General features: G+C 41.3%; 1 protein-coding gene across 6 annotated transcripts in view; it reads right to left on the minus strand.

Moving 5' to 3' along the window:
* The window catches only part of DYM (dymeclin), a 375287-nt gene that overhangs the window by 19230 nt on the left and 329524 nt on the right, over window positions 1–26533 (minus strand). Inside the window, exon 18 of one of the 6 annotated variants that reach the window (XM_043547070.1) lies at window positions 25243–25392. The exons of 4 other annotated variants lie outside the window; for them this stretch is intronic. In XM_043547070.1, the coding sequence (XP_043403005.1) occupies window positions 25321–25392 (72 nt within the window). In that variant the 3' untranslated portion in view covers window positions 25243–25320. Of the gene's footprint in view, window positions 1–25242; window positions 25393–26533 lie in introns of those variants that run through there. One more of the 6 variants, XM_043547071.1, reaches the window with a different exon arrangement.

Raw genomic sequence — 26533 nt, forward strand, 5'->3', positions numbered from 1 at the left:
CAATAGCTCAGACATAGATGAGAGGTTTATCGCAGGAGTGGGTGGGTGAGATTCTGTGGCCTGCATTCTGCAAGAGGTCAGATGATGACCATAATGGTCCCTTCTGACCTTAATATCTATGAATCTATAATAGGAATGAAAATGGAAGCCAAATAATGTAATACAGACTAGAAATTACTGTGTTTTTACGTGGTTCAAAATTAATCTTGTATCTTTAAAAAAAAAGTGATTTCTAAGACTTTAATCTCTGGCTTTGGTAAATGGATCATGTTTAAAACGTGTTCCCTTTCAAATATGCTACATCTAAACTCAAAACAAAGAAATCGACTTAAGGAAATCATGAATCCCAAATGCACAAATCAGGCTGGGTAAAGAGGGGAAAAACTCCTCAAAGGTGTAGACCTGGAATACCAACAGGATTTGTTCTGAATCCAAATTGCAACTAGATCATACTGCCAGAGATAGGAAATAAAAAAATTCCTGTATGTGTAACCCACACACCTCCTGGGTGTGGTGTTCTGCCCCATCTAGTGGCACCGAGACCACTTAGAGAGACAGATAAAATGAGTCTGCTCTACAGCCTTAGGTAACAGCCAAATGGCTTTTAGCTCATGCTGTAGAGGCTCATGCACTAAACTCCAGAGGTCCCCAGTTCGATCCCGCCCCGATGACCTGGGTCTGTTGGTGTTACACGTGGGCTTATATAAAGTGGGATTGGGGTTCCTGAGCACAGTGGATCAACACTGTTATTGGTAGCACAGGCGTTTCTGTAACTGTAGTTCAGTGCCTTGGACAAAGCTAAGAGTGACCTCAGATTCATAGTTTCACCTCTGCAGTGCAATGGCTGCTAATACAAAACAAAAGGAATATTGGATAGTTCAGGATTTGCCAGAGGTTTCCAGGGTCTTATACAGGTATATTTCTGCTTGGTTTCAGTATTTAGTGAAAGGAGCACATTTATAGAGGAGCATGTCAGAGATAATAAGATTGGCTTGGAATCCAAGAACTTACCTATATAAATCAGGGCAAAAATCTTTTTTGGACTCCTCACACAGTAGATTTTCTATTGCGTATTCTGTGTTTGTAGCTTGCATTGACATTAATGGGAATTTGACTTGGTGAATGAGTGCAGAATACACAACACAGATTTGCACATTTAGGAGCTTCCTTGGGATTCAAGATTCCTGGTTTCAATTCCCAGTTTCACAGCAAACTTCCTGTGTAACCTTGGGCAAGTCACTTGGTGTGTCTCTCTGCCTCAGTTCCAATCTGTAATATGGAGACAAGAGGACTTTCCTACCTCAGACGAGTGTTGTGAGGATAATTGCATTAAAGATTATGAGGCACTTAGATACAATATGATGACGGGAGCCATATAAATACCTATATAGACAGACAAAGTGCAATGCCAACATGCAACAAATGTCCAATATAACAGATGAAAAAATGGGCTGGGACCATATTGCAACACTGATACCACATTCAATCCTAAGGGACTTGAGCATCCAGTATAAATTAAGGTAGATTTTTGACATAATTTTATGGCTATTAAAGCAAGTGAACATCTTTCCCCTTTAACGACAATCTAAAAAGGCACAAAGCTGCAACAGAAATGTGATCTCTCCCTCCCCAGGCCAGCAGGCGGTGTGGAAGTTAGCACTTAGCATCTGGGGAGAAGCGGGGGGAGGGAGAGATGCACAACATATCAGCTCAAAACTACTCTCTTGGTCAATGAAGGGAGTGGTGATGGCTTTCTCGGGGGAGTTGCATCCAGCCCAAACAAATTACCTATTGGTACACAGGAAGAAAAAGCCAATCCTGTCCAAGCCTTGTACAACAACATGAACTTTGAAGTTGGTGTCTCTACAAATTATGACAGTTTATAAACAGGTAAATGCTCTTTGAAGGTTGCAACTGACACCACAAAGGAAAGGGTTAAAGCAACTCTTGTGCGGGTGCTTTCATTTTGTCCTAAGTTTAATGTTTTAATCTTAGCGCGGTTACTACTACTGAGCTCAGTTTCTGGGTCTGTCGTCCTGATTGCTGGGTGTGAGGACAGAGCACCCGTAGGTTTTTTGGAAAATGAGCACTGCACTGGGTCTCCCTGCAGCAGTCTCTGTTGCTGATCTAGGAATGGCCCCAATGGACTGTGAAGGAAATACCAGCCAATTAAGCCCTATCTAGACTACAAATACAGCCATGCTTTGGTAATGAGTGCATGAAACTCATCTGGCCTGGAAACAGGACTGAATCGTGTCTCCACAGCAGCTTTCCACAACACACCCATGTGTCAACTGTGTCTGCATCTGCACTTACACCAGCCACACTGTGTATCAGTGCATTCTGGGGATAGTGTTCCTGGAGGACATGTGCACAGAATGGCACCCGCAATACACAGATCTATACATGCTGGGCTATATCAGTAGAGTACTATGGATAAAATTACAGCCCTGTCTTCACTCTGTACCTCATAAAATATGCATTTTTACAATATTACAAACAATGACAAAGATATTCCAATTGTCTTGTCAGAAACAATAACATGCCAATTATCTTCTCAAAAGTTAATCACTGCTTTTATCTCTTGTTAAGCAGATTTGTTAAAAATCTTAGCTATGAAAAATTAAACTGTCTTGAAAAAGAATTGCAAAAAGTTTTAAAGGGGTCTCTAAATGTAAAACACACACAACAAGGTTCTGAGAGCAAGAAACAACTGAATAATGAATTCACTCATTATATTTAGTTGTTTATTCAGAGAAGAGGATCTAGTGCAATGTCCTGTACATAAATTTTATAGCCATCCACACGTTAGTGAAAATATAGGAAATAAACTTCATATAAAGAGAGCTACTGTACTTTTATCTTCAAAGTCACAATAAGAAAGTGATGATGCTTTCACTGCTATTTTGATTTTGAAAGATGACTGGTATAAAACAGAAGGAATGTTGTTTACTAGGGAAATATTTTGTGCTAGAGATACCATCTTCTAATCTTGCTCCACCTATGTTAACATACACGCCCCATATCTAGTGCTCCCCATAACAAGAGTGATGTTCTTGTACAAGAGCAATATCAGATAAAAACCCTCATTACAAGCTGACCTACCCTCCTCTCTCCTTGTCCCAGATACTGTAATCTACCAACTGCGCAAATAAAATTCAGACTGAACCAGGGAGTTCTGATCAGCAGTATAAAATAATCATACTGTATGTTTATTTCATTCCGTAGCAACAAAAGAAACAATTAAGCTTCAAGAACATGACCAGCATTTTATGTTTAAGCAATAAGCCAGAACAGGGCATGCATTACTGCTCCTGACACGTGATTCAGATGTGCTGGGAGGTAGGAATGCAAATTCCGATCTGGCTCATTATTGGAGCATTATTTACAAACATGGCAATTTGGAGCATGATTGTGTTTTCAAATTCTTTTTCTAGGTACTGTTACGGCTGTAGTAGTTTTCACTAGGGAGGAAACAAGAGGAAATTTTTGTTGTCCTTGTATTAAATTGTGTCTTTTTTGTTTATCACAAAGAAGAGTCACTGATCACCCGTGAAACCTCTGGTGTTTCTTCCCCCTATTTCTGATTGGTGCCCGTAATGAAACAGAAGGGGGAAAGGGATTTGTGAGTACAAACTACACTTTAGATAACACAGTTAAGGAGGTTTTTTTGAAAGTTACCATTTAAATTGCAGCAAGGGAGGTTTAGGTTGGATATTAGGAAAAACTTTCTAACTGTTAGGGTGGTTAAGCACTGGAATAAATTGCCTAGGGAGGTTGTGGAATCTCCATCACTGGAGATTTTTTAAGAGCAGGTTAGACAAACACCTGTCAGGGATGGTCTAGAAAATACTTTGTCCTGCCTTGAGTGCAGGGGACTGCACTAGATGACCTCTTGAGGTCCCTTCCAGTCCTATGATTTTTTCTGAGACTTCCCCATTATCCCAGGATTTAGTTATGGAGGCTTCCCGTTTCACCCACAGAGGCAGGGAATAAAGTGGTCATCAAACTCCAGGGACTCAGTAGATGAGCTTCCCGAAAAATAACGTGTAGGAGGTTAAAACAGAGTTTTGCAATTTTTTCTTTTTAGCTGTGTAAAAGTTGTAATGCTCCCAAGTCCTAGAGGGTGGCAAGAGGAGGAGCACAGTGATTCAGTTTGCATAGTTTTCTAGTGACGAGGTCCCAGATGTGCTTTCACTGGAAGTTGGTGTAAAGCTATAACAGTATCCACAAGGTTCAATCAGCCAAACGACATTGCTTTGGGCAACTATCCCTGATGTCACTCCATCCAGGTCCAAAACCCCCACTAATCTTGGTTTCACACAGTGAGTGGAGAAATATAATCTCTGTCCCCAGCCCACCATGCCAGAGCCAAGTTGAACAAGTTCTCCATTTGTCTTTTTATTGCTGACTTTTACAGCCGATTTACTTCTGCATCAGAGGGCTCCGTGCAGCTCATTTTGTAGTTTTACTTTTACATAGTAGTAGCCCACAGAGATGAAGACAGAACTGATATCCTCTTCCCCCACCCCCACCCCCTAAGTATGTCGCCTGCATGGCGTGCCAAGCCTGCAACATCCTCCCCCTTAAAAAAAAAAAAAAAACGTGTCTAGGAGAAAGCAGTGGTGTATATTTCTGAAGGAAGAAGTTCTTTTTGATTTTCTACATTTTAATCTGAAGGAGCCAGACCTGTAAATATTACAAAATGATAACAATTACTTAAGAACAGAGACAGACTTACTGTCACCAACTGTTAACTTTCTGATCAGGGCAGCCTAGGAAGTGGACCCTTATCTGTCTTAAGTTCAGGACATGCTGACTAACATCCCTGTTCAGTCTGCAGACCTTTGGCTCTGTAATCTTTGTGAACTGGAAAATGTACACTCTGACTGACATACTCCCTTCTGAACTAGAGGCTCAGCAAACAGAGAACCGTGCTCTGAGATAAGCAGGGCCCCCCACTAAAATGTAAGAAATCAAATTAATTTGTATTCAGAAGAAAAATACAGAAGTGTAATGACAGCAAAGCCTCTCCAACTTTACTACATAGTGGAAAAGAGACTTTGGGTAAGAGAGTAAACCAGAGCGCGAGAGACAGACAGACAGTGAGAATATGCATTAGCTTAGGGTGGAGGGCATTTATACTTGTCTGTGTTTGGGTGACTGCATCATTTGTGAATAGCAGAGTATAGGAGGGTCTTGAGTTGGTGACTGGGTCACTCTTATAAGTGAATTGCTCTCCACTGTATCTCCCCATACTTAGCGGTGTATATAGTGGAAGCTTATAGGGAAGCTATTTTTTTATTGACACAATAGCCTTGCTCTAAGTGAAGGTTTCACTGGAAACAGAAAGGCTCTTTTCACATTGTAATAATACATGGGAACAATTTGGGCCTTCCATATTGCTTCACTGTGGATGGAATTTCTCTATATCCACTCACCCTAAGTGAGTTCAGAGTCCACGTGTCCCCTATTCTATAGATGTTATATCTATGGCCTGAGGGAAGTGGTTCATAGGATGCTGTCCCCTACTGTAGCTGATTTTTAAAGGGCAGTTTTGGTAAAAGAATTACAGTGGCCTTTTTTCAGAGTAACAGCCGTGTTAGTCTGTATTCGCAAAAAGAAAAGGAGGACTTGTGGCACCTTAGAGACTAACCAATTTATTTGAGCATGAGCTTTCGTGAGCTACAGCTCACTTCATCGGATGCATACTGTGGAAATTGCAGAAGACATTATTATATACACAGACACCATGAAACAATACCTCCTCCCACCCCACTCTCCTGCTGGTAATAGCTTATCTAAAGTGATCATCAAGATGGGCCATTTCCAGCACATTTATTACTCCACAAATCTGCTCTCTGTGTGTATGCAAGTCACATCTGCTACCTTACTGACAACTAGTTTTTGCTGCTGTTAGCACTGAAGAACAGAGCTGTGCAAACCCTAAGGAGAGACAAGGTGGGTGAGATAGTATCTTTTATTGGACCAACTTTTGTTGTCCCTCTCACCAACAGAAGTTGGTCCAATAAAAGATACTACCTCTCCCACCTTGGCTCTCTAATATCCTGGGACTGACACAGTGCCAAACATTGCAAACAAACCGTAATGAGATCAGTTAGTGAGGAGTTCATGAACAGTACCCAGTTGTTTGGTCCACAGGGCTTGGGACTACATCAGCCACCAGGGTTTCGCACGTCTCACCTTGAGTAAGACATCAAATTTGAGGGCTGGGCTCCCTCTCCACTTGCCCTATTCTTTGGCCAGGAGATTGCCTGCCTTGGTTTTTGGGTATGCCAGTTGACTGTACTTTCCAGCAGTCTCTTCAGTGAGATGAGCCTCATTATCCTACCCATAAAAGTGGCTCTGTAGAGAAGTAGTCTGCACCTTACTGCAACAAGACTTGGGAAACATTCGCTCTGCAGCATCTGGATCTTTGCTGAGCTGGAAGAGACACAGCATGTCTTAGCTTAAACTCTTGCTGTGGCACATGAACTCCCATAGATTCTCTAGCAGGCGTGTTAGTAGGAATTTGGGGATACATCCAGTGAAATTCATAGTGTTTCCCTGCTTACTCCACCAGCAGAAGTTTGATGGATTGTGGAATGCAGCAGCTGTCACCCCTAAAAACAATTAGACTGCCACCTGACTCAAGGGCAGAGGGACAGAAACTGGCTAATTGGGCCATCAGAATTCACAGAGTTTGTTGGGACAAGGGAGAAGTGTGTGAACATGATCAAGGACCTCAGCTCCTGTTTGCAAACCTGCACCACGGGCTGCCGCTTCAAACGTATGGACCTTAAACACAGGCTAAATTCACATGGATTCAAAGTTCACTACAACCACTTCACCTAGCTCGACTGCATAGCTAGAGGAGAGCTATGGAGCACTAAACAAACTGCCCCTAAATTCTAATTGCAGAATCTTTATTACAAATGCTGGAATAGTTGAAAAAGTGAACCTCATAGCTGGCTTAAAAAAAAAGTCAACAAAAACAATCTTTCTCAAAAAGAACAAAATCAGCTTGATAAAAGCATTTGCAACTTGTACTGAAAGTTATCATATAATTTAACCCATGGATTGGAATGCAGTTGAAGCAACTATCAGTCAACAAAGTACATTTGTTCCTTATTTTCATTTTTGGGTGGTTACTGTAAATATTCTAAAATTTATCTCTACTTAAGCATTCAGAGGAAAGATATTTGTATTGTTCTTAGTGGTTAAACATAAACCAAAACTGCAACAAAAGTTGTAGTCTTGCCTAGAAATCATAAGCCATATCTCAACTTTATTTTAGGCTTCCTAATTTAAACATAAACACTACAGTGAAAATTTGTCTAATCTCAGAAAAAGTCTTATAATCTTCTACTCCATTATCTAGACCATCTGTCAGTCCAGGCAGCTCTGTTCCATACATTATATTCTTCCATGTGCCACATGTTACTGGAAGTTTAATTTAAAAATGTCATAGCAGGAGAGTTAGTGAATGGCAGTTAGGATTGCGTGATGGTTTCCATTCTAACCTTGTATTCAGTTGCTTGTAACTGTGAGTTTTGCAGTTTCTGGGCTACAGCTTTCCAGACTTGGCCTGAGCCCAGTTATTAATATTATTTTTTGAAGTCTGGAAAAAAGTGATTCCGCCATTTTTAAACACAAGACTGAAAAGAAAACACTGACTTTATTATAATAAAATACAATAATGTAAATTATTATTAAAAATGAGACTCTTTTGAAAAGCTCTCCAACCCAAAAAGCTGAGGGTAAAAAGCTAACACATGGTAAGGAGGTAGCCCTCAATGAAAGGAAATGCCTTTGAGTATTCTTGTGAAATTTTCCTTTGATTTGACCCGAGTTACAAGTCCTTTGGAAATAACATGTCATGCCTGCGCAGTGCATTTGACACAGGGCTTTTCACTACACTAATAGTGTGTGTAGCTAAGGGAGGCTGCACAGTGCATGGTGAACTAGTTTAGCTAGATAGAGAAAAGTGTCATGAGGAGAAGGGATCTATGGGAGACGTCAACTTCTTCAACTGTGTGGTTCCTAAGATTTGTAAGAGAGGGGCTCTTCCCCACAGTGCTTGTAAGGGACAGGGTGTTCTGGGCTTGTTTAGACTGATAGTTTTGGATTATTGACAATTTGTTGCAAAGCCAGAGGAGATTTGAAGTCCTGGATATTAGTGACAATCCTTTTATGCGCTCTTAAAAATGTTTGAATCATCCTTAAAAATAAACACGGCTTAAATGACACGGAGATTAAATGGCCTGCAAAGTCAGAGCAATTTTGTGAATACCTGGGAGTTTGTTCATGCTCCATTTTCCTGTTTGAACAAAGTCCTCTAACCTCGAATCATTTACCTTAGTGTTTTCTTTTGTCCTGTATCTTACAGTATTCTTTTTGTTTTCGCATCAGTTTCTTTAAGTCAACGCCTAACCAAAGCAACATATCTAATAGAACTGGTGCCAGATAACGAAGAGACACTAAATTGCAATGGGCCACATAGCATGCTATGCTTTGTGCGTAGTATGTCAGGTCTTTTGCTCGTCACTTCATTTCTATGAAGTCAGACCTTCCTATCTTTCTGCAGCGTTGAAGGAACTTTTAGGGCCCACTTAAACTAGTAGGTTGTTTTTTTTAAACTGCATAGACAAATTGATGCCAGACAAGGTGGACTGACTTACCAGCTATGCCATCCCAAGGCCTGCCTAGAAAATCAGTTTTTCTATTGCCGTACTCATTTCCAGCTGATCCCGTTGTGGCACTTCATACTACAATGAGAAGTCTAGTCTAGACTGTAGCTTGTGTAAAGAGAGAAAGAGAAACATTTGCTTTATTTCTCTTGGTCATTCAAACTCCCTTTAAAGACGGGAATTCGTATTTAATGGGCTGCCCCCTCCTCCACAAGGTTTTCAAAACATCTAATTGTAAGGTCGGGTCGCACATTCATCATGACAGCTTAAACACAAACACAGAGCCTTGGCTTTTGCTAGGACTGTTCAATCAGTGGCTGTTCTTCAGTAGGGAGGAAAACAAACCTTTGTAGGTGGAAATATGAAAACACCCCCCCACCCCCACCCTGACAATGTCCCTGACAATGTCCCTGAAAGTCCTGCGGAACAAGCCTTCCCTCCACATCCCCTCACTTTACACCCCCGCAGTGCAGCCGCCTTCTTTATGGATAAGAACTGGGCGAAGAGTCCCTCTGGAGCCAGTCAGTGACACTCAACCGAAGGAGTCATCAGACACTGAACCCTCCCTTCTCAAGGCTAAGTCTGCTACCTTTTGATTGAGGGAGGGAGAACCGATGAAATGGCTCTTCCAGTGGCAGAACAACTATTGCTAGGGTCACCACAGAATAAGTTATGCATTATTCATTATTATCACTATTTACATAATCAAGTTTTGATACATGGAAATTTTCATGATATTGATTTTGCATAGCACCCCTGACATTTGAGAACATAAACCAAATGTTAACTGCCTAGTGGTGAGGAGATAAGATCCTCCTTGGGCAAATTATTGCACGATTGCTCATTATGGGAGTTCTACAGATGGCAGAACAAGGAGTAATGGTCTCAAGTTGCAGTGCGGGAGGTTTAGATTGGTGGAATCTCCTTCCGTAGAGGTTTTTAAGGTCAGGCTTCACAAAGCCCTGGCTGGGATGATTTAGTTGGGGATTGGTCCTGCTTTGAGCAGGGGGTTGGACTGAATGACCTCCTGAGGTCCTTTCCAACCCTGATATTCTATGATTCTACTTTTTCCTCTGATGTGCCTGATACTGATCACTGTCCAAGAGAGGACACTGGGCTAGATGGACTTGGCACAGCCCTACTGGCTTTAAAATGTTGGAAATTAGCAGCTACAGTAACAGCCAATGTAGCAAGGGGCACAGCAAAACTGTAAACACTCCCAACTCCAACGTCAGTATCACAAAAGGCTCCAGAATCTCTAAAGCTAAGCAAACAGTTTGGCCACTGGATGCGGAACACTGTAAAAAGTTTTAATTGCAATTATTTGAAAAGTTAGAATTCGTTTTTATGGGCCAACCACACGTTAGTTCATTTGCACTGTTTTTTCTATTCAATTCTATATAGGCTTTTATACGGCACTCATCACGGCAACGTCTGAGTGCTTGTATTTCATGCTTCAACAGGTAACATGTGAAGCATCAACAGTGCTGGCCAGACCATGTTTGTCTGGAGGGAACTGACTCACACGGCTATTCCATAATAATGTGGCACTCATGGAATAAATCCCCTGGGTAGACACTCTGTTCCGGAATAAAAGTGACACATCTCATCCCTGAACTGTGGAATCACTATTACTTCAGTTAGTCACCTGAAACCTACCTCTGCCAATGCACCTCAGTGCTTTTGTGCAACAACCTACCCCACTCCAGTCTTTGGCCTCTGGATCAAGGACTGCCAATCATATCAAACTTAATTATTTGCATATCAGTAATTCCTACAATGTGCAAAGTGATGTCTTTGAACAGGAAATACACTGTCCCTGTCACAAAGAATTTACAATCAAAGAATACAAGCAGCAGCTTATGAAGGGTAGGGCAGAAGGAGAGGCAATCAAGACATATACAAGGTGGGATTTGCAAAATCACTAACTGTCAGCCAACTGACTTCCACTGAAGTCCATGAAAGTTTTACCAGTGCCTTTGAAAATCTTGACCATAATGTTTATGTATACTGTATTTATCTTGATATACTTAAATTACTATAACCTACTGCCCCTGGACCTGTCCATTCTCAACTGCCTGATATTTTGTAGGCATTAGGGCAGAACTGTATTGTGAGAAGGAGGAAAGGGCACTGTCCTTACAGATCAAACAGTGTTAAGCTCTATGATGGTTTTATGATGGCAGGTGTCCATTTGGGATCATTATGAGCCCACCAAATATTTTTCCACCGTGAGGCAAGTCTGTATTTGAATGTTGGAGCCCCTGGGTGAAAGACTAATGATATTTGTTTTCTGGGGCACCTTTAACCATTAGTTCTTTCATTTGTAACAGGAAGGATGCCAAATGCAAGCACTTAGGGCTTTTATTTACTTTCTGGCTTGAGTATCTAGGGGGAAAAAAAAGATGAACCAAGTCTCTGTTTGAACTTTTCAGTCGTATGTTCTCTACACTGTGTATGTGTTTTAAGAATGTCGCTTGTTAGCAGGAACGTTTTGTTTATACAATCATAATAAAAACAAAATGGCTACCTTTGTAAGACTTGTAAGTACAATTTTAGCTGCAGACACAGCTTTGAAAATGTCTGATTTTTATGATTCTCAATTACATCAGTGACAAGGCTTCACTTGATGAGACAGAGTCATTCATTTATTCTCTTTTGCAACGGCTTGTCCCTACAGGGTCCAGACTGTGAGCAAGGCCACTAGTTGGCGCCAGCCAAGGACTGGTCTTGTGACACCACGTCAATCTCAGTAGGTGGTAGACGAGACATCCAGTTCTCTACAGCAGGTTGCTGGGTAGCTGTATTTAATAACAACTTGTTAATGAAAGAAGGATCCAAAACACTGACAAAGCCTGAGCATAAAGAACCCTAAAATATTTTCCTTGTGTCCCATTCTTAATGAAAAAGAGAAAGAGCAATAATGATGAGACTGCAAAGGATCCTGTTTACAGGATCTTGTCATAAGAACTGATGAAAATTAAATAAGGCTGGTTTTAGTTGCTACTGCCATCAATTAATGCGGGAACCACTTCCAATCATAATAATTACCACATGTGCACTGTGCTTTACCTCTGGGCCTGTTAATTCCACACATAAGAGGATACAGCTATAGACTGCATTAGAACACATTGATGTCACAATAGAAATGCTCTTATTGTAATATTCTGTTACATAAACTGAAATGATTTGGGTGATAGGGAAACAGGAGTCAGCTCTGACCACCAGACAACTTGCTGGTGATCAATCCTCTCTGTGCTCAAACACAAAAACAGTATTGCACCAGAAGAATGACAACAGCTCCCTTAGCTGTCTAGCAGACAAAGACTTCACAGTCTTGAGAGACAGATGCTGTCTCCTACATAGTTGCAACATTGTTCCGGGTACGTTTTGTATCAATGACTCTCCCTTCTCACTGAGATCTGCCAGATTATCGATTTATGTTCACAGCAGCAGTAAGTGCCACACAGAAGTGTTATATAAACTGCTGAGCAACCCTTACATCTAAATATAATGTGATATTTCCCAGTAACTAAGTTGTATTTTAATTTTATTTTATCAATTAACCTGAATTTATAAATGCATATCTGATTTTACAGGTTTAGTATAATCTATGGAAACTATATACTATATATAAAAGATTATGATACCCCAAATACCTTTAAAAATTGTTTGTAGCCAGTAGTGGTTTGTAAATAAAAGTAAAATGCAAAGTTAAAAGAAAAGTGCATCCAAAGATGACTATATCCTGTTTATACTTTTGATGGTCAGTACATCAGAATAAATTAAAAAAAAAAAAATCTGGTCCAGTTCTGGCCAAGATCACACAAATTAGATTATCTACTTTAAGAGTTAAACTTCCCAGTAAACAACAAAACCTTATCTGTGTTGTTCAAATGCATGCTTCTCTCAATTTTGTTCCTTCTACTTTATGCACAAGTTGATCCATAACATGAAGAATATGCTTAACTTGCCATCACACTGAATCACAAGTTAAAACCATTCAGGTATGATAAAACTGAGAACTGGTTGAAAATCATTTCTAACTATAATGCAAAGGAACAAACCTGAATGTAAGGGTTCAAATTATCAAGTTCACTATCTTCAATAAGTTTATATAGTGAGAATGCATGTCAGCAACCTCATACAATATTTAAATGTAAAAAGGACATGAAGTCTTCTTAGCAAAGTCATAAAGAAACTAACAAGAGTAAACAGTTAATGTGTTCTTGCTTCTTCTGAAATTAGGAACAAACCAGATTTCGTCAGTGAGGTTTGGCAACGTGAGAAATCCTGTAACCAATTTCATTTCCTGATAAATGAACGGTCCACAGGGGAAAGTCAGCCAGAGGGTTTCGGAACTGTCGAGTGCTCAGACATTACTGAAAGACTCCTTGAAGGAGCCAGACAGTCTATTGCTTATCACTGCTGAGCCAAATAGCACCATGCAAACATTGGAACGGCCAGATTCCATTTAGAACTCTTACTGAAGCACAACATGATAGTACTTCATCAACATGTGGTATCCCCTTAAAAAATGAAACGGCTATAGTACACCTCCTTTATTATGCTTTAAGCCACTGAGCTGGAAACACATGATTGAATAAAACACACACTGGTATATGGCTTTTAACTGTCTTTATTGTTTATGTATTTTAAAGCCAAGCCCTAAAAGCAACTTTGTATGTAGAATGAGTTTAGATTTTTATTTTATTTATGTATTTTAACTGGAGAAATATAAGTACAGAAAATAAATAATTCAAGTATGGATATATTTTGGCAAGAGAGTGACTAGGGAAATTTTTCAAAGGAATTGACCGGCTATGTTGCTTGCAAAGTTGAGCAATCTCTAGCATTTTGGAGTTTCTGGTTTTAATCTAAGTAAACCCTCTCTGAGTGCTTTTCTTTTTTAAAGTTATCATAACTAGTATATGTGATCATTTTACAGCACAACATTAACAGTATATATCACATCTACCTGCAAAGTAACCAGAACTCTTCAACTTGCTAGACAAGCTGTGGTATGTTTTTAGATATGACAGTATATTTAAAAAACATATTTCAAAATGGAGCTAAACTGTTTCATTTTTATATTATTACAAATTGATTCACAACTCAAACATTTTTTACAGGAAATTCACGTAGGTTGACATGTAGAGATTTAACTTTTAAAAGTCCAAAGCCTGAGCTTGTAAAAAAAGTATTGCCAGTCTGATGACCCCTGAAGGGAAGATAAAAGAAAAAAATAGCCCAAATAATAACTTCAGGCCTTCATTACAAAATACTGGCTAACTTTTCAAGTGGCTTGCAGGCTTAGATTAGCAGTGGAGTCTGTAGCTGATTAGCTGCACCCTCACAAACAGATGTCACAGTAACAGGGAGAAAAAGGCTATAGGTTCTAGAGTTTACAAGAAAGAGCACAATTTCACTGATGAACAACAAAATATTAAAAAAGGAAACCAGGAAAGTAAGAGAAATATTATATGCTCGCTCTTAGCCCAAATGTCAGAACTCATTTTCCCTGCATCTTCTATTGCCGTAGTAACCACAGGAGAAATTCTTCACTTCAAAGGAAAATTTTGCTCATCTGATTCATTTCACACTTTATCATGATATAATCATACACTGATTTGCTGGGATCTAAGGTATATTGTACTTGAGGTTCAAACTAAAGGGATGGTTCTGTGTTTGATAAACCCAGGGTGGATACATTAAAAAAGGAAAATTCTCCATATTAAGTATTTACCATTCAAACCCTGGTTTGTAAGCAAGGTACATGAATACCAGAATGCACCTTGGAGAGAGCAGCATGGTTTAATTTTAGAATTCAGAGCTAGGAACTCCAGAAGTCATAATCCCAGTTGACACTGAGTACCTTCTGTGGCCTTAGTCAAGTAACTTAAATCCTCTGTACTTCAGATTCCCCATCTGTAAAATGGGGAAGATACTATTTACCTTACCTGGACACTGGGAGGATTAGTTATGATTGCAAAGCATTCTGAAGATAGAAAGGAGCATCTAAATGCTAAGTATTATTAATACCCTTTGGTTAAAGCAGTTAGTGCTATATACGTTACATATATATGATTTCTCTCCCCTCCCCCCCCCGCCCCTGCTCCACAATTCAAGTATTAAGGTATTGAAAATAGGAAGAGTATTTTCTTCTCTCTTCAGCAACAAACATAGCTCATTGGCTGTGGTATGAGAATGAAAGGCAATACTACAGGTTATGGTGTATTGTAAACTGGGTGACTTAACTGAAAACCTCTACTGAAGGACAGAAATTTATAAATAGCTTCTGAGATTACTAGCCAAAGAAAGCAAAATGAAGACATTTCAGCACTCTCTCATTGTAAGCATAATGCAATGCAAATGAGATGATTCCTTAGGCAGGTTCTATGGAGTATGCGATTTACCAGCAACTTCAACACTCAGGCACCCAACAGTTAGATTGGGAGAGAAAAGTGGTAATATGGTACTCAAGACTCACCCACAGCTCCCTCAAGCTGAGATTTCCTCATTAGCCATGCCACTAATCCCATCTTTTCCCACCCACTCAACATTACTTTGCTTCCATAAGCCCTGCTATTCAGCTCCATTAGAGTGCAGAGCAGCAAAGGGAAATTGGCAACATGTTTGAAGCACTGGGGTCTCCTAAATTCCACTTTGCTGCTCCACTTACATATGCATAAGAAGAAAAACATGTTGGCGTGCTATACGAGATACACCAGTCCTGTGACCCGAATGCATGGCAAGATGGACAGAGGTGTGGATTTAAAAGTGGATACGGTAACTGAGGGAATAGCGAGTGTATACGAGTAGTGATTTGACTGGATAACCATGAAATATTTACTGATGCAAGAGTTATCTGTGAGGGGATAAGGCCAAAGCAGACCGGACACAAATCCAACAAGTGCTCTTCTAATCGGCCTGTTGATCAGGGTGATGGATGCCTGCCTCTACTAAAGAATAAACATGATCGCTGTGCAGCATCCTCAGTCCCTGCTGATATGGGGAGTAAGACTCTGGTCACCTACATCTAGGCAACAGCAATGCAAACTACTATTGCTAAGTTGGCTCCACAGGTGACACATGATTAGAAAAGCAACATGTATATATGTTCATTGTGAAATATTCTGGTAAAATATTGCACCAGTGCCACTATTACAAAATAGTAGTCATAATAAAAATGAACAACATATGCTTAAATAGCATCATTTATCTGAGTATCTCAAAACACTTGATAAAGAATAGGCCTGGATTTATGAAGTAGGCAAGAATTAAACTTGTTTTACAAAGAGGGAAACCAAGGGATTGAAACTCACAGTTTCACAATGAGCCAATAGAAGAGCCAAGTAAAGAACCCAGGAGACCTGAATCCCAGCCCCGCAGTCAAGTCCCCATACCATTTGGGGGCCTGATCTACTCCCACTGAAGACTCCTGTTAACTTTACTAGGAGTTGGAAAAGTCCTTGTTTCCTATTATTAAACTAGTAGTAATGGTTCATAACATTTAAAACTACAGGGCAAAATTCTGGCCCCACTGACTTAATTAGGGCCAGTAGTTCAACCATGAATCTTTAAAATGCTAAGGAATAGGAATGCACGTTTTAGGAGGGAAACAGAGCTGAAGTTCTCTGTTTACTCTTGATCTACAAAGAAAAAGTTTTATGGAGTGCTCTTTCCAAGTTGAAGGCATGATTATTATTTTCTGCTGGAAAACATTCTGGCTCGTTTACAGTGAGAATCTAATATTACATGGGAAAGAGTTTAAAGAGCAGAGACTCAAGAGGTTGCTAATGCATATTTTCCTATGCTGATGCTGTAGTGATGTTTATATTACTCTTTGATAGGGAGGTGTCAGAAAAGCATTACTGTAGCTTTGACTTTGTGCCAGGAGTACAAGTAAACTAAAATTGCTGTTTCTTACTAGCCCTGGTTAGCAATGCCAATAAGTTGCTTTTTAATTCCTCCCCTCGGCACCCCACCTCCCATTTACTAGGTTTCCCCACCATCACTGCTGGAAGAATCCATAGCAGGCCCTTGAAACAAATTTAAGCGAAAATGCTGTTTTAATTCCAGAAATTACTGACAGCTGCAATATAAAAGCAAACCTAAGTTGTTTGGGTTCTCAAGAGCAGCCACATATTTGAAATGAGTTTCCTAAAGCCACTTGAGGGTTATTTTTGCACATAAGCCTATAAAAATAATTTAATAAAAATGTATATTCTAGAATTTTCATATCCAGAAGACACCTGGGGAGAGGTGGACTGCACATCCCCTTTTCAAACAGTCTTGAAAGTAATGTATAAATATGGTATCAGTTACAACATTAACTAACTCTCTTTGGGAGTGCCACACAGAGGTTGTGGATGCCATGGTATACACTACTGCTGCTAGACCTGGCAATCTTTTGACAGATAACTCGACTGTAACTAGGACCTTATGTGCAAAAGTACTTTTCTTATACCACCAAAGTAAGCCAAATCTTGGAATGTGCAACATTTAAAATTCCATATATAGGTTTAGTGGCGCAGTAATTGTATCGGGCATTTTCGTTGCTTTTTGGATTTAAAAATTCTAACACAAAAAACAATCTTTTTTATATCAATATGCTTCACAAATGACTCACCATATTAAGCAAACATTTTAAAAGTCTAGAGGTTCAGTAATATGAAGCTTCTCACTTATTGAATGTTTCAAGCTGAACTACATTCCAAACAGTCACAGTATACATTTATTTCACTTTCCTTAAAGCTTCCAACTTACATGCATTTTTACAACTTATACTGGAAACACGGCTTGGAAAACAGTTTTGTTAGTAGTTGATCACTAACTCATCCCCCTCATCTACAGTATTTGCACTATATATATTGTATGGACATAGAAATAGGCCATATTTTCATCTCTTCAGAGCCTGCTGAAATACATTTTAGACGAAGAAAGTTTCAGCGATGGGTTTTTGAGAGCATCATCACAACTGAGGTCAACCCATTTTTCAAATGATTGTGGATCTCAAAACTGCTGCTGAAAAGTTATTTCCGTGAACTTAATCATAGAATATCAGGGTTGGAAGGGACCTCGGGAGGTCATCTAGTCCAACCCCCAGCTCAAAGCAGGACCAATCCCCAATTTTTGCCCCAGATCCCTAAATGGCCCCCTCAAGGATTGAACTCACAACCCTGGGTTTAGCAGGCCAATGCTCAAGCCTCCCCCCTTACTTGCCATAGCGATGTTGATGTAGTGCTGTAGACTATGTCTATACTTACAGCACCGAGTAGAGCACACACACACACTGCTCGCCTCCCTAGCAAGGGTATAAAGAGCAGTGCCACAGGGAAAGACTCTAGCAGTGGGGAAAGGCTCTGATAGGCAGGAGGCAGTGGAGAAAGGCTCCAGCAGCTCCCTATGGCAGGGAGCTGACATAGCTATTTCCTGCTGCCTCCCCCTGCCAGAGCCTTTCCCTCAAGCAGAGAAAGGTTCCAGAATTTGGGAGGCAGCAGGATACTATGTTGCTAAAAACAGCAGTGTAGATGGGGGAGACACTGATTGCGTGCGTAGAGAGCCTTGTACGGTATATACCTTAAGGTTCTGGCGTGTCTTTGCTCCATTCACCTAAGCAGTGCCTCACCATTTACACTGTTATTTATACCTGTGCTACGGTGCTGTAGCTGTGTCGTTGTTGCACCCATAGCATAGACATGGCCTGAGGCACTCTCGTTCCAAAATAAGAGTGTCCACACATGGAGTTAATCAGGAATAGCTATTCCGGAATAACTCCCCTTAAACTCCCCTTTAGTTAAACTGGTGTAAATCCCTGTGTGGACTCTTATTTCAATTTAGGCTCTGTCTACACTACAGACCTTACAGCAGCACAGCTGTACCACTACAGCCGCACCACTACAGCCGCACCGCTGTAAGGTCTCCCATTGGCTGCTTTATGCTGACAGAAGAATGATCTCCCACTGGCATAATTAGACCACCCCCAACCAGTGGCGGTAGCCATGTCAGTGGAGAGCGTCTCCCGCAGACATAGCGCTATTTACACCGGTACTTCTGTCGCTGAAATTTACATCGGTCAGGGGTGGGTTTTTTTTAAACCCCGACGGACAAAAGTTTTACCGACAGAAGTGCTAGTGTAAACAGAGCCTTAGTTTAAGACAATTAGGAACAGGTTTAAACTAAATGGAAATAAGCCACTATTAAATAAGAGCTTCCACACAAGGGTTTTCAACCGCTTTAACTAAGGCTATTTAATTAAACCAGTGCAAGTCTGTACGTAGACAAGCCCTTGGGCACCATCCTCAATGGGGCCATCTACTGTCATAAGTCCTGTCACAACACTTCACATAATTGTTCCTGGAACACCTGACTGTCCCAAACCATATTTGTTCAGGGACAAGCAGCACATTCTTCTCTGCCAAAAGCCTGTGAGAATATGACCTCTGGGTATGAATGCTTTCAAAAGGAACATGAATTATTATTCACAGCTTCTCAAACAGCTCCAAAGTGAGAAAGTGACGTCTCTAGGGGTATGTCTACACTACAAGCGCCACAGTGGCAAAGCTGCAGCTTCTCTACTGTAGCATAGGCACTTACTACAGCAACAGAAGGGATTTTTCTGTTGCTGCAGTAAATCTGCTCCCTCGAGAGATGGTGAGCTAAGATGACAGAAGAACTCTTCAGCCGATTTGGCTGTGTCTGCTACAGTGGGGGTTAAGTTGACTCAACTATGTCACACCGGGTATGAGAACCTAAATTTTAGCTGCAGACCAGGCCTTAGTCTCTTTCACTATGAAACAATGACATTCAGCCCAACGTCTGAGTTGCACTGCTTTGGTCTGTAGACATACACTAGAACCGTGCTTTCATTTTTAGTCATGGTCCATGCTGCCCCAATAAAACCACTACATATTGTTTTTAGCATCAGTTCTGGAAAGCCGCAAAAGCAGTTTGCCAAAAATACACCCTACATTCCTCCTTCCAGTTTGATATTCCTCAGGTTAAGGGTTAACAGCAGCTGTGGGTTAGTAAAGGGAAGTCTGCATTACAGCTGCCTGCATAATGTCAGATCTAAGGATGTATTAGACACAGTCAGTTTCCAGTACTGTCAGATCCTTGACCTTTCAGAGCAGAAAAACATAAATATGGAGAAAAATCTGATGAATTTATTTTAGGAAGTTTTCTGTCTCCCTCACCCAGCACTACGCCCCAGAGTCCCTAGTCTCCATCATTAATCTGCCATTTTCTCCTTTGCAATGCCATGTGGCATTAATTTACATATTCTTATGCAGTGCCCAGCGTCCATGGCAGCTGGGCACTATTACAACAATTAAAACAAACATAAAACAGTCACAGGCAGAGACAACCCGTTTAAATTAGTAAACCGTATGTCTGCAATAGCTTAATTAAAGGCCTGTGTAAACAAATGTGCCTTGCATTGTGCCCTGAAACTCCTCAAAGTCTTGTTCTGGCACAGCACAGCAGCATGACCTCCAAGCACTGGGGAACTCAGTGGGGAATGCCCTGTTGCAAGGACTCCTACAATGAAACTCCATGAATCATCAGCAAGAGCAATCCAGCTGATATCAACTGGTGTCATGGTTCACAGAGTGAGGGATGATCTCCCACGTAGTTGCACCCTAGACCACGTAAGGTTTTACAGATTGTAACCAACACCCTCAATTACATAAGAACGGCCATACTGGATCAGACCAAAGGTCCATCTAGCCCAGTGTCCTGTCTTCCGACAGTGGCCAATGCCAGGTGCCCCAGAGGGAATGAACAGAACAGGTAATCATCAAGTGATCCATCTCCTGTTGCTCATTCCGAGCTTCGGGCAAACAGAGGCTAGGGGCACCATCCATGCCCATTCTGGGTAATAGCCACTGATGGACCTATCCTCCATGAATTTATCTAGTTCTTTTTTGAACCCTGTTGGCCTTCAAAACATCCTCTGGCAAAGAGTTCCCAGGCTGACTGTGAGTTGTGTGAAGAAATACTTCCTTTGGTTTGTTTTAAACCTGCTGCCTATTAGTTTCATGTGGTGAACCCTAGTTCTTGTGTTAGGAGGAGGAGTAAACAACACTTACTTATTTACTCTCTCCACAAAAGTCATGATTTTATAAACCTCTATCATATTCCCCCTTAGTCGTCTCTTTTCCAAGCTGAAAAGTCCCAGTCTTATTAATCTCTCCTCATACGAAAGCCATTCCGTATCCCTAATAATTTTTGTTGCCCTTTTCAATTCCAATGTATCTTTTTAAAGATGTGACGACCACATCTGCACGCAGTATTCGAGATGTGGGCATACCATGGATTTATATGGAAGCAATATGATATTTTCTGTCTTATCATTATCCCTTTCTTAATGATTCCCAACATTCTGTTTGCTTTTTTGACTGCCGCTGCACACTGAGTGGATGTTTTCAGAGAACTATCCACAGTGACTCCAAGATCTCTTTCTTGAGTGGTAACAGCTAATTTAGACCCCATCATTTTATATGTATAGTTGGGATTATGTTTTCTAACGTGCATTACTTTGCATTTATCAACATTGAATTTCATCTGCCATTTTGTTGCCCAGTCACTTAGCTTTGAGAGATCCTTGGATCTTGGACCCAAATGCAAATAGGTGGTCAATCCAGAGCATGGAGCACTGGTTTAATGTACTCATAGTGACCCAATGTACTCAGGACCTGGGTCTTTTCATTTTGCACCAGATATACAATAAACACTGAAGAGCACATTGCAGTAATATAGTTGGAAGATAGCAAAGGCAAGCATAACCGTGGCAGTGTCTGCATTCAAACAGAGGGCCAAGCTGTCTAGCCAGCCTTAGATGAAAAAGTGTTCTACAGGCCAAGGCCAGTATCTGAGAATCCCAGTGCAATGGAAGACCGAGGATGACTCACTCTAGTATCGAACTGCAGTTGCCAATATATGTCAATTATTTGCAAGTTACACCGATGTGGGGGTTGATTTCATACTGCACAAGATTTATGAACCCAGTATTTCTTTGCTGAATGGCACTCCCCTCACTCTTCATGGGCTCAGGCAGTACCGGACTATGAGTCTCATAAAGGGGCAAGGAAGTGAACAAAAAATGCCAACGCCCTTCTGGTCACCCCAGAGGAGAGAACAGAACCCTTCCAGGCTTCTGAGAAGTCAGCAGCAGGACCAGCAAATTGCCTGCCCTCTGCTTTGTAAATTCAGGAGCTTCCTCCCTCCAGCTTCTGGGAGGTCAAAGGCACTTTCCTCGAAGGGTATGTCTTTGCTGCAGAGCTAACTTGAATTATCTACATTCCAGTTACGCCTCTCAAGTTAGCTTAGCTCAAAGTGAGAGTAGCCACACTGTGAAAACACACTTGAGTTGCTGCAGCCACACTAGCACCACACTCACTTGTGCATGATGCTAAGACTTCTGAGGGCACATGCTAGGATTTTTAGGACTGCAGTAAGATAAGCTGCTCTACGAATTCTTTCACACTGTATTGTGGGAGAACTTGTCTGTCCTTTCTGAGCACATGGGGGGACTTGTGGGAAAACACTGGAGAACTAGAGGCAGTTGAGTGATGCTAGCCTGTGTCGATGCTGCAGTGGTTATGTTAGCAGCAGACATGTTGTGCTCACTCTAGCCTAAGTCTATACCCCCTCTCTTGGGCCAGCCAACTTGAGTGAAAAGCACCACTGCACTCAAATTAAGGGCTTTTGTGCATGGACAAGAGTCAAGTTAGGGGCAACTCTTGAGCTATAACTCGAGTTAACTTTGCAGTGCAGACAAGCCCTACAATTTAGCGGCCAGAAGACGGAGTCCTCCATTACCACCTTGGCCCAAAACCACGATTTATTTTAATTATAACCACAATTTCATTGTCTGTCTTCTGATGGACTAACTTTTGGGGTTGACAGTACTCCTGCAACCAGCTGGATGGTATGCCAAGGCTGTACTGCAGTTCTGGGACAGCTGTTAGGCAGCACTCAGGAACTATCTTGTCTCCAATTTCCCATTCCCTCCCTACCCCCTGCTATCTGGTGACTAAGGGCTTGCTTCCTATGTAACAAACAGGAGTTGAAGGACCTGGAACTGCTCAGCTAAGAGAGGAGCAAGCCTCAGAGGGTATGTTTACACAGGGATTCTGGAGTGAACCTCCCAGCCCAGGTCGACAGACTTGGCCTAGCAGGGCTCATGCTAGTGCCCTAAAAATAGCTGTATAGACAGTGCCTTGAAATTGAGGCATGGGTTGGAGCTCGGACTCGGAAGTGACCCGAGCTGGGAGGCTCGCTCCAAAATGCTTTGTTGACATACCCTGAGACGTGCCCTGAACACTCAAACCCTGGTTTTTTGTTCAGTCAGGGTCCAGGGATTGGACGGAGAAAGGTTTTTTTCCTTTTCCATTTTGTTGAGTGAATTTTATTGCTCGTAAAACTAGAACAAGTTCTAATGACTGTTACATGCTTGACTCATATCAGAGAGGCACAGTATAAGAGCATAACTGCTTCTGTCGAGCACAGGCAGAGATGATAAAGAAACAGAGAAAAAAGAAGCAAATACAAATCAACGCAGTGGGAAAAATCAGGCAGGGCGGAAACCCAGCTTAAGCAAGTGATTGTAAAAATAAAATGATTTTAGTTTAAATGGCTTAGCCAGTGGGGAATTTCTTTCAAAAGCATGAAATGTGGTCTCTCAAGTGTGCTCACTCCATGAACCCAAATGTCAGCTTCCAGTTAATATCTGGCATTCAGAACAAGTTTTCCCACTTATTGTAAAATAGCAGTTATCTGCTGGCTAACTCCCATTGAAAATCCTGAGATAAATCCCAGACTCCAGACACAGTCTCACTTCTCTCACGCTCCTAATCCTCAAACTACAGAGGATTCACTGAAAGGAAGAAAAGACAACTTGTGAATCTAAAAGAGAGAGCGAGACACGAAGGCCAATTTTCACCTATCACCATGATCTTTAAATTGCCCTTAATAAGCTTCTGCAATAAAAAAGGGAGCCTGGATTATGGCCTGCTTGTCTGCAAAGGAGACAGCTCTATCTATGAGCTGTGGTTTCCACCTCAGTCCCAGGCTTATTAGCTTAATTTATCTTCTCTCTCAGGCTGAAAGAGAAATAACCAGCTCTTGATTTCAGCACCTGCCCTTTATCTCTCTGTTTATGCAGGAGTCTTCTAAAAGGCTAATTACTCAGCTTGGACTTTCCCTGACTTACACAGTGTATGGCTAAAAGCACATGATTTAAAGTAATGTTAATTACACTAGGTTTATCTTGAACAGCAGTGAGGTTGCTTCTTGTAAGGATACTAAGACACAGAGCCTCCAGTTCTTGGCATGTATTTGCCAAATTGATTCAGGGGATGATTTTTCACATATTTACCTAAAAAGGTCAATTTAATTAGCAATCTGAGATTTGCGGTTGAGTTACAGGTATGTGTTCCTGTCAGTCACATGCCACTTCCCCGTGTGAAAGTGACGAGGAGTGGCATGGAGTACAGGGAAACGCATAAGCACCACTGTGCAGATCAGGGTCATGGCTGCAAGTGCTTTTTTTTTGGTTTACATTTTTTCGTACTTCAAAAATGGCTCCAACAATATGCTCAAAATCTAAGTAAATCTAATTAATCTGAAGTTATTTCTTCCACTAAGCCCACAATAACCGAGTCAAGAATGGAGCTACCAGGATGCGCGTCTACCTTGAGTCAGTGAGGGAAAGGACGGCTTCAGTTCTCACCCTTCCACCCCAGGGCCTGTTTACTGTTCATCAACCTCACTCAACATCAGAGATTACTGATGTTTGAGCACTCAAGATGAAACTCCCTGTAGACGGAGCTAACCATGGCATGCAGTGCCATACCCAGAGAGTCATTCACGGTATTATAGGATTAAGGCACTCTCCTTTGTCTGGTAGTTGAAGCTCTGAGGTTCTTTTTATGGCGCAGTGCTGCTGCAGAAAAAGAGGGTAGATGCTCAAGCTGCCCATCAGGCATCTACTCTAGCCTTGGGCTAGGAGTTTCCCAGGTGAAAAAGTCAGGGGCTAGAGCAGGAAGAGCTATGAGGCACCATGGCAGAGAGAGGGGGGGGGGGGGGGCGGCACAAAATAGCTTCTTTTGAGGGACAGGGTTGAGGGGCCTGCCCTGAAGTTTCTGCAAGAGACAGTTGCTTGGGCTACTGTTTGTTACCACCCACTTGAGGAAATGGGGCTTGTGTACATTTTATAAACAAACACACAGACACACAGACACACACACACACACACTAAAGAAAACCTTGACTCTGAATCACTGATATCTGCTCCAGACAAAAAACTGACCTGCTCTGATCTGACCTTTGGTCAGCAATGGAGCAACAATACTAAAGTCAGTATTTGGGAGCGAGTGTTGTCTAGTGATCAGAGTAGCAGACTGGCAGTCAGAATGCCTGGCCTCTCATCCTGCCCTGTCTCTAACTTGGGTGGCTTTTGGAAAAAGGTAATGAATAAACCTCAGATCTTTGTGTACTTCAATTCACTATCTAACAATGAATTTATGTCAAGCAACACTATTAATCTTTTGATTACCTGGCGCTTTTATTTATTCATACAAGAATGCTTTTTCTCTAACAATTCCATACATGGAATGGAAATGACTCAAGATGTAGTGTTCATTTTCAGACAGTCTCTGTGGTACCAGAGGAAGTGGAACAAGGAAGATGAAGGAAACTGTAACAAAAACATGTGCTTACATAGGCTAATTACATGCACAGCTAGATGGTTTCTGGGATTTTTTTTTTAAATAAGATACAAATCAATAAAATACCAGTAGTCACAACTGGTCATTCATCCTCTGCCATGCACTCTTATCAGTCGATAGTTTCCTGAAAGTACCACACTAGAAGCGGATCTGGAGGAGGAATCTGATGAAGGACAAAGTAGTGGCTTTATAGACTAGACAGGGGAAGAAGTACAATGCGTAAGGGACAGCATGGAAGAGAGTGCAAAGGTGGTGGTGTAAGATGTAGATGAATGGGTGCTGGAAGGTGCCATTGTCAGCGGAACAGCAATAGAGAGAAACAATGCAGTAATACAAGATTGGATATTGAGGGAGGGTTGGGCTGTGAAGAGCCTTAAATATAAGGATTACAGCATCTATTTGATGTAGTGGAGAAGAGGGAGTGTTTCAAAGACAGGAGTTACATCTACCTATCTAGGTACTTATATGGCCCTCATTTTCTGTAGTATCACACAATCATTAGTGGATTTTACCCTCATAACACTCCCCTGAGAGGTAGGAAAGTGCTATAATCCCCATTATACAGATGGGGAACTGAAGCTCTGGGTAGATTAAGTGGCTTGCCCAGGATGCTTGTGGCTGAGCAACATTAGGATTACCCAGGCCCTAGGCTTGTTTCCACTAGACCACTTTGTTCCTACCCCCAAACCATGGGTCAGGAAAATGATCTTAGCAGTGTTTTGAATGGACTTGAAGGGAGCAATGTGGGTGTCCGGAAGGCCAGAGAGGATGACGATGCAGTAGTAAAAATGGGAAATGAGGAGGGCCTGGTTGAGAATGTTTAGTGTGGTCAAAGAGAAAAGACTCCATCTTTGAGACATTATGAGAAAGCCCCACCCTGGACGTGTTCTAATTTCTCCAAATCGTAGGCACCAAAATTCACTAGGAAATCAAGAAAATACATTTCACACACACAATCCAAACATAAGCTTACAGTCCAAACTAATGAGGTATTTTAAATTAAAACAAAGCATATTACAATCCATAATGCAGTACTGTATGACCTGACCTCAGAAGAAAAATGACATTTTGACATAATTAATTGGAACACTACATTTGAATTGACTAAGT

Source organism: Chelonia mydas, chromosome 5 (assembly GCF_015237465.2).
Source record: "Chelonia mydas isolate rCheMyd1 chromosome 5, rCheMyd1.pri.v2, whole genome shotgun sequence".
Lineage (NCBI taxonomy): Eukaryota > Metazoa > Chordata > Testudines > Cheloniidae > Chelonia > Chelonia mydas.